Source organism: Salmo salar, chromosome ssa06, assembly GCF_905237065.1.
Source record: "Salmo salar chromosome ssa06, Ssal_v3.1, whole genome shotgun sequence".
Classification (NCBI taxonomy): Eukaryota; Metazoa; Chordata; class Actinopteri; order Salmoniformes; family Salmonidae; genus Salmo; species Salmo salar.
In genome coordinates this window covers 49,525,225-49,537,677 of record NC_059447.1, presented here as the reverse complement: position 1 = coordinate 49,537,677, position 12,453 = coordinate 49,525,225, and the positions used below count along the sequence as shown (strand labels likewise).

The 12,453-nt window shown below is 43.7% G+C and overlaps 1 protein-coding gene across 2 annotated transcripts in view; it reads left to right on the top strand.

Moving 5' to 3' along the window:
- Nucleotides 1-12,453, top strand: part of LOC100380852 (ectonucleotide pyrophosphatase/phosphodiesterase family member 1) — an 83,274-nt gene that overhangs the window by 44,896 nt on the left and 25,925 nt on the right. For both annotated transcript variants that reach the window (XM_014204668.2, XM_014204667.2), the window contains 3 exons: nt 4,575-4,606; nt 4,749-4,876; nt 8,327-8,396. In XM_014204668.2, the coding sequence (XP_014060143.1) occupies nt 4,575-4,606; nt 4,749-4,876; nt 8,327-8,396 (230 nt within the window). The remainder of the gene's footprint in view (nt 1-4,574; nt 4,607-4,748; nt 4,877-8,326; nt 8,397-12,453) is intronic.

Below are 12,453 nucleotides of genomic sequence, written 5' to 3'. Positions count from 1 at the left end.
GCCAGTAAGTACATCAGGAGACGTGGAGGAGGCCGTAGGAGGGCAACAACCCAGCAGCAGGACCGCTACCTCCGCCTTTGTGCAAGGAGGAACAGGAGAAACACTGCCAGAGCCCTGCAAAATGACCTCCAGCAGGCCACAAATGTGCATGTGTCTGCTCAAACGGTCAGAAACAGACTCCATGAGGGTGGTATGAGGGCCCGACGTCCACAGGTGGGGCTTGTGCTTACAGCCCAACACCGTGCAGGACGTTTGGCATTTGCCAGAGAACACCAAGATTGGCAAATTCGCCACTGGCGCCCTGTGCTCTTCACAGATGAAAGCAGGTTCACACTGAGCACGTGACAGAGTCTGGAGACGCCGTGGAGAACGTTCTGCTGCCTGCAACATCCTCCAGCATGACCGGTTTGGCGGTGGGTCAGTCATGGTGTGAGGTGGCATTTCTTTGGGGGGCCGCACAGCCCTCCATGTGCTCGCCAGAGGTAGCCTGACTGCCATTAGGTACCGAGATGAGATCCTCAGACCCCTTGTGAGACCATATGCTGGTGCGGTTGGCCCTGGGTTCCTCCTAATGCAAGACAATGCTAGACCTCATGTGGCTGGAGTGTGTCAGCAGTTCCTGCAAGAGGAAGGCATTGATGCTATGGACTGGCCCGCCTGTTCCCCAGACCTGAATCCAATTGAGCACATCTGGGACATTATGTCTCGCTCCGTCCACCAACGCCACGTTGCACCACAGACTGTCCAGGAGTTGGCTGATGCTTTAGTCCAGGTCTAGGAGGAGATCCCTCAGGAGACCATCCGCCACCTCATCAGGAGCATGCCCAGGCGTTGTAGAGAGGTCATAAAGGCACGTGGAGGCCACACACACTACTGAGCCTCATTTTGACTTGTTTTATGGACATTACATCAAAGTTGGATCAGCCTGTAGTGTGGTTTTCCACTTTAATTTTGAGTGTGACTCCAAATCCAGACCTCCATGGGTTGATAAATTGGATTTCCATTAATTATTTTTGTGTGATTTTGTTGTCAGCACATTCAACTATGTAAAGAAAAAAGTATTTAATAAGATTATTTCTTTCATTCAGATCTAGGATGTGTTGTTTAAGTGTTCCCTTTTTTTTTTTGAGCAGTATATATTTTTTATAGTTGAGTCTTCAAGGTAGCCACCCTTTGCCTTGATGACAGCTTTGCACACCCTTGGCATTCTCTCAACCAGCTTCAAGGAGTAGTCACCTGGAATGCATTTCAATTAACAGGTGTGCCTTAAGTTAATTTGTGAAAATGACTTTCTTCTTAATGCGTTTGAGCCAATCAGTTGTGGTGTGACAAGGTAGGGGTGGTATACAGAAGATAGCCCTATTTGGTAAAAAACCAAATCCATATTATGGCAAGAACAGCTCAAATAAGCAAAGAGAAACGACAGTCCATCATTACTCTAAGACATGAAGGTCAATCAATCGGGAACATTTCAAGAACTTTTGAAAGTTTCTTCAAGTGCAGTCGCAAAATCCATCAAGCACTATGATGAAACTGGCTCTCATGAGGACCGCCACAGGAAATGAAGACCCAGAGGTATGTTGCAGAGGATAAATTCATTATCGTTACTAGCCTTAGAAATTGCAGCCCAAATAAATGCTTCAGGGTTCAAGTAACCGACACATCTCAACATCAACTGTTCAGAGAAGTCTGCGTGAATCAGGCCTTCATGGTCGAATTGCTGCAAAGAAACCACACCAATAATAAGAAGAGACTTGCTTGGGCCAAGAAACACGAGCAATGGACATTAGACCGGTGGAAATCTGTCCTTTGGTCTGATGAGTCCAAATTAGCGATTTTTGGTTCCAACTGCTGTGTCTTTGTGAGATGCAGAGTAGGTGAACGGATGATCTCCGCATGTGTGGTTCCCACCATGAAGCTTAGAGGTGTGATTGTGTTGGGGTGCTTTGTTGGTGACACTTTCTGTGATTTTATTTAGAATTCAAGGCACACTTAACCAGCATGGCTACCACAGCATTCTGCAGCGATACGCCATCCCATCTGGTTTGCGCTATCATTTGTTTTTCAACAGGACAATGACCCAAAACACACCTCCAGGCTGTGTAAAGGCTATTTGACCAAGAAGGAGAGTGATGGAGTGCTGCATCAGATGACCTGGCCTCCACAATCACTCGACCTCAACCCAAATTGAGATGATTTAGGATGAGTTGGACCGCAGAGTGAAGGAAAAGCAGCCAACAAGTGCTCAGCATATGTGGGAACTCTTTCAAGACTGTTGGAATAGCATTCCAGGTGAAGAGAATGCCAAGTGTGCAAAGCTGTCATCAAGGCAAAAGGTGGTTTCTTTGAAGAATCCCAACAATTAAATATATTTTAATAGTTTAAACACTTTTTGGTTACTACATGATTCCATATGTGTTATTTCATAGTTTTGATGTCTTCACTATTATTTTACATTGTAGAAAATAGCAAAAATAAAGAAATTGAATGAGTAGGTGTCAACTTTTGACTGGTACTGTATGTGGCAGGGACTCTAGACAATCGCGGATTATAAAGGGGAAAACCAGCCACATCGCGGACACTGACTTCTTCATCCCAGACAAGCTAAACCCCTCCTTTGCCCGCTTCGAAGGAAATACAGTGCCGCCGATACAGGCCACCACCCCTCTCGTGGATTGTGAGTTCTCGTTCTCTGTGCTGACGTGAGTCAAACATTTAAGCGTGTTAACTCTTGCAAGGCTGAAGGCCTCCCTATTAGGATTGGGCGGTATCCAGATTTTCATATTGTCATACCGTCCTTCTCTCACCCCAGGATATATATTACTTGTTTAGTACACAAGGGGGTGCCAAATATAGCAAAAAAGCCCATTACCAGAATGCGGACAAAATTAGCACAATTAATAGCGAATTTCCATGGTGGCTGCTAGCTAAATATGCTAATGAGCGTAAACAAAAATAAACAAATTGCAAAGATGGGCAATCCAGCTGATAAAGTTATACATACACTACCGGTCAAAAGTTTTAGAACATCCAGTGGCTATTTCCAAATACCCTAGTATACAGCCCAACCCAAATCCCTAGCCGTGTCCTCAGAGCATGTGCAGACCAGCTGGCTGGAGTGTTTACGGACATATTCAATCTCTCCCTATACCAGTCTGTTGTCCCCACTTAATTCAAGATGTCCGCCATTGTTCCTGTACCCAAGAAACGAAGGTAACTGAACTAAATGACTATTGCCCCGTAGCACTCACTTCTGTCATGAAGTGCTTTGAGAGGCTAGTTAAGGATCATATCACCTCCACCTTATCCAACAACCTAGACCCACTGCAATTTGCATACCGCCCAAATAGATCCATGGACAACGCCATCGCACTGCCCTATCCTATCTGGACAAGAGGAATTCCTATATAAGAATGCTGTTCATTGACTACAGCTCAGTCTTCAACACCATAGTACCCTTTAAGCTCGGGGCCTTGTGTTGGAACCCCGCCCTGTACAACTGGGTCCTGGACTTCCTGACAGGCCGCCCCCATTTTGGTGAGGTAGGAAACAACACCTCCACTGTGCTGATCCTCAACACAGGGGCCCCATAAGGGTGCGTACTCATCCCCTTTCCTGTACTCCCTGTTCACCCATGACTGCGTGGCCATGCACGTCTCCAACTCAATCATCAAGTTTGCAGACGACACAACTGTGGTAGGCCTGATTACCATCAATGACGAGACAGCCTACATGGAGGAGGTGAGGGCCCTGGTGGAGTGGCCCAGGAAAATAACCTCAACGTCAGCAAAACAAAGGAGCTGATTGTGGACTTCAGGAGACAGCAGAGGGAGCACGCCCCCATTCACAACGACGGGCCGCAGTGGAGAAGGTGAAAAGCTTAAAGTTCTTTGGCATACACATCACTCACAATCTAAAATGGTCCACCCACACAGACAAGTGTGGCGGCTCAGGAGGCTAAGGAAATGTGGCTTGGCCCCTAAGACCCTCACAAACTTGTACAGATTGAGAGCATCCTGTCGGGCTGTATCACCGCCTGGTACTGCAACTGCACCGTCCGCAACCGCAGGGCTCTGCAGAGGGTGGTGTGGTCTGCCCAACACATCGCCTGGGGCACACTGCCTGCCCTCTAGGACATATACAACACCCAGTGTTACAGGAAGGCCAAGAAGATCATCAAGGACCTCAGCCACACACGCCTTGGCCTGTTCACCCCGCTAGGTCAGTACAGGTGCATCAAAGCTGGGACAGAAGCTGTTTTTCAGTCTCTCGATCTCAAGGCCATCAAACTGATAAATAGTCACCACACCCACAAACCAACTGCTAAATAGGTGTATGCGACCAATAACATTTTATGTTTGCAGATCTGTAAGCAATTTTAAATCTCTCGGTCTAAAAATGTAAATCTCTCTCTGTTTGAGCGGAGATGAAATCCACTTTGTGAAAACTAAGACACTCAGACATTCCAGAGCTGCAAACATAAGAACGTTGGGGCCAAGGGGAAGGCATAAAAAATGTTTTGGGACGGGGAATGACCCTTGGGTTAACAACCGTGTCTGTTTTTATTCCCCCAGTTGACTATGAAGGCCTGGTGAAGAATCTGTCGGTATGTGAAGTATTCGTGCCCCATTGATTTCTGTTCATAAAATGAATTGAAAATGATCTGCTTGCCTTACCTCATGTCAGACAGGCCTCTCCCTCTGCTCCTTCATTGACTCTCCACTCTCCTCTTGCTGTGCATTTTGAAGTGCAGGATCCCTGACCAGCCCATGAGGCCCTACCTGAAAGAGCACCTCCCCAAACGGATGCACTTCGCTAACAACGTGCGCATCGAGAGGGCCCATCTCTACATGAAGCCTGGTTGGCAGGCAGCACTGTATGCCACAATCCAGCTATATTTTTTTCTGTTTCTCTTTGTCTTTCTCTGAAGTCTATGCCTGATTCTCCCAAATCCCCTACCCCGATATAATGTATTATATCATAATCTATATGAAACGTGTTATGTTTTCTTAAACAGGACATTTGGAGTGATCACAGAACCTTAACTGCACTTTTGGCTTTAGTCTGGCATTAAGCCACAGTAACTGTTACTGTTCACTAACCTAAGTAAATAAGTACCCTTTCAAAGTTACTTGAGTTAGCCTACTCATCACGGCTCAATTTAATCAGTACTGATTAGAACTACTTGTGTCCTTCACTTTAAACGTTGTGCAAACATGCACTTTACCCTACATGCACTTTGAAAGTAGTTACAGGTACTTGCAAAATATCATCCCACTTTATATTTCATTCTTGTTAGGTTCAACTGTCTGTTGCAAAGAGACAATATTCGACAAGATGACTTGGAAACAATGACCCCTGAAATTTTCAACAGCTGCCACAAATTATAAGTGATAGCTTATCTTATCTTAACAGAATGCTTATTAACATACCAGAAATTAGATGTGGGCAAAGTGGTTGCCATGGACACATGATTTGTTTTTTGCCAATGTTTGGGCAGTATTTAGGGATTTCTGAAATGGGAACGGAAAGCTTTTTCCTGTTGATCAGGTTGCCACAACTGAGGATGTGAGAGGCTATTTTAGTTTGGTTGGTTTATACAGTTGTCCAATTGATAATCCCTCAATTTGAGTGTTGTATACACACTGTATGGCAGATGTACACTGAGTGTACAGAACACCTGCTCTTTCCATGACATACAGTGCCTTGCAAAAGTATTCATCCCCCTTGGAGTTTTTCCTATTTTGTTGCATTACAACCTGTAATTTAAATAGATTTTTATTTGGATTTCATGTAATGGACATACCGGTACACAAAATAGTCCAAATTGGTGAAGTGAAATGAAAAAAATAACTTGTTTCAAAAAATCCAAAAAAATCCAAAAGGGAAAAGTGGTGCGTGCATATGTATTCACCCCCTTTGCTATGAAGCCCCTAAATAAGATCTGGTGCAACCAATTACCTTCAGAAGTCACAGAATTAGTTAGATTGCACACAGGTGGACTTTAAGTGTCACATGATCTCAGTGTATATATTTACACAACTGTTCTGAAAGGCCCCAGAGTCTGCAACACCACTAAGCAAGGGGCAACACCAAGCAAGCGGCACCATGAAGACAAAGGAGCTCTCCAAATAGGTCAGGGACAAAGTTGTGGAGAAGTACAGATCAAGTTTGGGTTATAAAAAAATATCTGAAACTTTGAACATCCCAAGGAGTACCATTTAAATCCATTATTAAAAAATGGAAAGAATATGGCACCATAACAAAAGAGGGGGCCGCCCACCAAAACGCAAGGACCAGGCACGGAGGGCATTAATCAGAGAGGCAACAAAGAAACCAAAGATAACCCTGAAGGAACTGCAAAGCTCCACAGCGGAGATTGGAGTATCTGTCCATAGGACCACTTTAAGCCGTACACTCCACAGAGCTGGGATTTACGGAAGAGTGGCCAGAAAAAAAGCCATTGCTTAAAGAAAAAAAATAAGCAAACATGTTTGGTGTTCACCAAAAGGCATGTGGGAGACTCCACAAACATATGGAAGAAGGTACTCTGGTCAGATGAGACTAAAATTGAGCTTTTTGGCCATCAAGGAAAACGCTATGTCTGGCGCAAACCCAGCACCTCTCATCACCCCGAGAACACCATCCCCACAGTGACGCATGGTGGTGGCAGCATCATGTTGTGGGGATGTTTTTCAACGGCAGGGACTGGGAAACTGGTCAGAATTGAAGGAATGATGGATGGTGCTAAATACAGGGAAATTCTTGAGGGAAACCTGTTTCAGTCTTCCAGAGATTTGAGACTGAGATGGAGGTTCACCTTCCAGCAGGACAATGACCCTAAGCATACTGCTAAAGCAACACTCGAGTGGTTTAAGGGGAAACATTTAAATGTCTTGGAATGGCCTAGTCAAAGCCCAGACCTCGAGCCAATTGAGTATCTGTGGTATGACTTAGATTGCTGTACATGCGGAACCCATCCAACTTGAAGGAGCTGGAGCAGTTTTTCCTTGAAGAATGGGCAAAAATCCCAGTGGCTAGATGTGCCAAGCTTATAGAGACATACCCCAAGGGACTTGCAGATGTAATTGCTGCAGAAGGTGGCTCTACAAAGTATTGACTTTGGGGGGGTGAATAGTTATGCACGCTCAAGTTTTCTGGGTTTCTTTTGTCTTATTTCTTGTTAGTTTCACAATAAAAACTATTTTGCATCTTCAAAGTGGTAGGCATGTTATGTAAATCAAATTATACAAACCCCACAAAAATGGATTTTAATTCCAGGTTGTAAGGCAACAAAATAGGAAAAATGCCAAGGGGGTGAATACTTTCGCAAGCTGTAGACTGACCAGGTGAAAACTATGATTCTTGCTACCATGTTGTTGTCATGTGTTGCTGCCATGGTATGTTGTCGTCTTAGGTCTCTCTTTATGTAGTGTTGTCTCGTCGTGATGTTTTTTTTCCCCTATATTTTTATTAAATTTATTTTTAATCCCAGTCCCATCTCCGCAGGAGGCCTTTTGGTAGGCCGCCATTGTAAATAAGAATTTGTTCTTAATTGACTTAAATAAAGGTTAAATATATATTTTTTATGATCCCTTATTGATGTCACTTGTTAAATCCATTCAATCAGTTTAGATGAAGGGGATTAGACGGGTTAAAGAAGGATTTTTAAGCCTCGAGACTCTTGAGACATGGATTGTGTATGTGTGCTATTCAGAGGGTGAATGGGCAAGACAAAATATTTAAGTGCCTTTGAACGGTGTATGGTAGTAGGTGCCAGGCGCACTGGTTTGAGTGTGTCAAGAACTGCAACGCTACTGGGTTTTTCACACTCAAGTTTACTGGGTGTATCAGGAATGGTCCACCACCCAAAGGACATCCAGCCAACTTGACACAACTGTGGGAAGCATTGGAGTCAACATGGTCAAGCATCCCTGTGGAACGCTTTCAACACCTTGTAGAGTCCATGCCCCGATGATTTATTATATATATTTTTTTATTTAACCTTTTATTTAACTAGGCAAGTCAGTTAAGAACAAATTCTTATTTACAATGACAGCCTAGGAACAGTGCCTTGTTCAGGGGCAGAACGACAGATTTTTACCTTGTCAGCTCGGGGATTCGATCTAGCAACCTTTCATTACTGGCCTAATGCTCTAACCACTAGGCTACCTGCCGAATTGAGGCTGTTCTGAGGGCAAAAGAGGGGGTGCAACTCAATATTAGGAAGGTGTTCCTAATGTTTTTTACACTCCGTGTATAACTCTGTGGAGGTGTATGTCCTTTCTATGAATGGAATAATGGTTTTTCATCTCTTCCTCCACAGCCAGCCTAAAGAAATCAAGTACTGCAGTGGTGGATTCCACGGCTCGGATAACGTCTTCAAAAACATGCAGGTCAGGGCAGGGGAGAAGGATGCATGTATGTCAGCTGATACAGTGTGAAATTACAGCAGTGAATTGAAAACTTAGCATTTTTGTTTTTGCCTTAGTATACACACCTGGTTTAAATCGGCAAAGCTTGCTGATGAGTTGCTCATTTGAATCAGCTGTGTAGTGCTATGGCAAAAACAGAAATCTGTGGCCCTTTGGATCCCCAGGACCAGGATTAATTAACACTGCATTGCAGTATGGACACTTAGCCATGTACACACCCAGGTAAACCCATCATAAAATCCTGTCTCTAACTATAAAACAGCTATGCTACTATGGTGAATTCACATTCAACTTTAAGGGAGCACAAGGAGCTTAGCTACACAACACGATCCACGCAAATTTTATTTGGACGTGTCAAGGTTCTATGATGAAAGTACTACAGAGGTAGCCTAGCCTGGTCCCATATATATTTGTGCTGTCTTGCCAACTTCTATGGTCATTATCATGCCAAATGTTCCAAACAGATCTAGGACCAGGCTACTACTGAGGAGCCTGGTCCCAGCTATTGTTGCTGAACCCAGGGGGATACATACAGTTGAAGTCAGAAGTTTACATACACTTAGGTTGGAGTCATTAAAACTCATTATTCAACCACTCCACAAATGTCTTGTTAACAAACTATAGTCTTGGCAAGTCGGTTAGGACATCTACTTTGTGCATGACACAAGTCATTTTTCCAACAATTGTTTACAGACAGATTATTTCACTTATAATTCACTGTATCACAATTCGTGGGTCAGAAGTTTACATACACTAAGTTGACCTTGCCTTTAAACAGCTTGGAAAATTCCAGAAAATTATGTCATGGCTTTAGAAGCTTCTGATAGGCTAATTGACATAATTTGAGTCAATTGGAGGTGTACCTGTGGATGTATTTCAAGGCCTACCTTCACACTCAGTGACTCTTTCCTTGACGTCATGGGAAAATCTAAAGAAATCAGCAAAGACTTCAGAAAAAATATTGTAGACCTTCACAAGTCTGGTTCCAAACGCCTGAAGGTACCACGTTCATCTGTACAAACAATAGTACACAAGTATAAACACCATGGGAAGACGCATCCGTCATACCACTCAGGAAGGAGACGCGTTCTGTCCCAGAACAACAGCAAAGGACCTTGTGAAGATGCTGGAGGAAACAGGTACAAAGTATCTATAGCCATAGTAAAACGAGTATATCGACATAACCTGAAAGGCCGCTCAGCAAGGAAGAAGAAAACCGCCATAAAAAAGCCAGACTATGGTTTGCAACAGCACATGGGGACAAAGATTGTACTTTTTGGAGAAATATCCTCTGGTCTGACAAAAATAGAACAGTTTGGCCATAAAGACCATCGTTAGGTTTGGAGGAAAAAGGGGGAGGCTTGCAAGCCGAACACCACCATCCCAACCGTGAAGCACGGGAGTGGCAGCATCATGTTGCTGTGCTTTGCTGCAGGAGGGACTGGTGCACTTCACAAAATAGATGGCATCATGAGGAAAGAAAGTTATGTGGATATATTCAAGCAACATCTCAAGACATCAGTCAGGAAGTTAAAGCTTGTTAGCAAATGGGTCTTCCAAATGGACAATGATACTTCCAAAGTTGTGGCAAAATGGTTTAAGGACAACAAAGTCAAGGTATTGGAGTGGGCATCACAAATCCCTGACATCAAACCTATAGAAAATTTGTGGGCAGAACTGAAAAAGCATGTGCGAGCAATGAGGCCTACAAACCAGAATCGGTTACACCAGCTCTGTCAGGAGGAATGGGCCAAAATTCACCCAACTTATGGAAGGCTACCCAAAACGTTTGACCCAAGTTAAAGGCAATGCTACCAAATACAAATTGAGTATGTAAACTTCTGACCCGCTGGGAATGTGATGAAGAAATAAATCATTCTCTACTATTATTCTGACATTTCACATTCTTAAAATAAAGTGGTGAACCTAAGACAGGGACTTTTTACTAGGATTAAATGTCAGGAATTGTGAAAACTGAGTTTAAATGTATTTGGCTAAGGTCTATGTAAACTTCCGACTTCAACTGTACAGTGAGGGGGGGAAAGTATTTGATCCCCTGCTGATTTTGTACGTTTGCCCACTGACAAAGGAATGATCAGTCTATAATTATAATGGTAGGTTTATTTGAACAGTGAGAGAAAGAATAACGACAAAAAAATCCAGAAAAATGCATGTCAAAAATGTTATAAATTGATTTGCATTTTAATGAGGGAAATAAGTATTTGACCCCCTCTCAATCAGAAAGATTTCTGGCTCCCAGGTGTCTTTTATACAGGTAACGAGCTGAGATTAGGAGCACACTCTTAAAGAGTTCTCCTAATCTCAGTTTGTTACCTGTATAAAAGACACCTGTCCACAGAAGCAATCAATCAGATTCCAATCTCTCCACCATGGCCAAGACCAAAGACCTCTCCAAGGATGTCAGGGAGAAGATTGTAGACCTACACAAGGCTGGAATGGGCTACAAGACCATCGCCAAACAGCTTGGTGAGAAGGTGACAACAGTTGGTGCGATTATTCACAAATGGAAGAAACACAAAAGAACTGTCAATCTCCCTCGGCCTGGGGCTCCATGCAAGATCTCACCTCGTGGAGTTGCAATGATCATGAGAACGGTGAGGAATCAGCCCAGAACTACACAGGAGGATCTTGTCAATGATCTCATGGCAGCTGGGACCATAGTCACCAAGAAAACAATTGGTAACACATTACGCCATGAAGGACTGAAATCCTGCAGCGCCCGCAAGGTCCCCCTGCTCAAGAAAGCACATATACATGCCCGTCTGAAGTTTGCCAATGAACATCTGAATGATTCAGAGGACAACTGGGTGAAAGTGTTGTGGTCAGATGAGACCAAAATGGAGCTCTTTGGCATCAACTCAACTCGCCGTGTTTGGAGGAGGAGGAATGCTGCCTATGACCCCAAGAACACCATCCCCAACGTCAAACATGGAGGTGGAAACATTATGCTTTGGGGGTGTTTTTCTGCTAAGGGGACAGGACAACTTCACCGCATCAAAGGGACGATGGACGGGGCCATGTACCATCAAATCTTGGATGAGAACCTCCTTCCCTCAGCCAGGGCATTGAAATGGGTCGTGGATGGGTATTCCAGCATGACAATGACCCAAAACACACGGCCAAGGCAACAAAGGAGTGGCTCAAGAAGAGCTTAATGACTTGTAGAAGATCTGCAAAGAGGAGTGGGACGAAATCCCTCCTGAGAAGTGTGCAAACCTGGTGGCCAACTACAAGAAACGTCTGACCTCTGTGATTGCCAACAAGGGTTTTGCCACCAAGTACTAAGTCATGTTTTGCAGAGGGGTCAAATACTTATTTCCCTCATTAAAATGCAAATCATTTTATAACATTTTTGACATGCGTTTTTCTGGATTTCTTTGTTGTTATTCTGTCTCTCACTGTTCAAATAAACCGAACATTAAAATTATAGAATGATCATTTCTTTGTCAGTGGGCAAACATACAAAATCAGCAGGGGATCAAATACTTTTCCCCTCACTGTATATGCTTTTATGAATTGATCAGACCATCTAATCTGTCTCCCCCCCAGACTGAGCCTTAGTAAGTCTCTCCCAAAATAAAGCTGAAATGCCATCATGTAGGCTGTCCAGTCCACCAGTTCACTGTCCTTCCATTCGGGTTGTGTTATTTTCCCATGTTTAGATTTCTCCTACTAGCAAGTCTCTCCCAAAATAAGCCCAATGAAATACCATCATCCTCCCATTTGTGTTGTGTTGTTGTGCCAGAGACATTTTTACTATGTTAGGTTTTACTCTTTCTCCGTGGCATCTCCTTGTTCGTTTTTATGATTTGTCTGTGTATGTTTCTGGCCTTAGAAAATCTTCCCAAAATAAGCCAATACCATCACTTTAAACAGTATGCATTGTTCCCTTTTGGGTTGTGGTGTTCTTCCATGGCTATGTTTACTAGATTTCTCCCTGGCATCTCTGTTTTAGTCTACATGTTTGATAGGTATGCATATCTTTCCGGATGTGGTC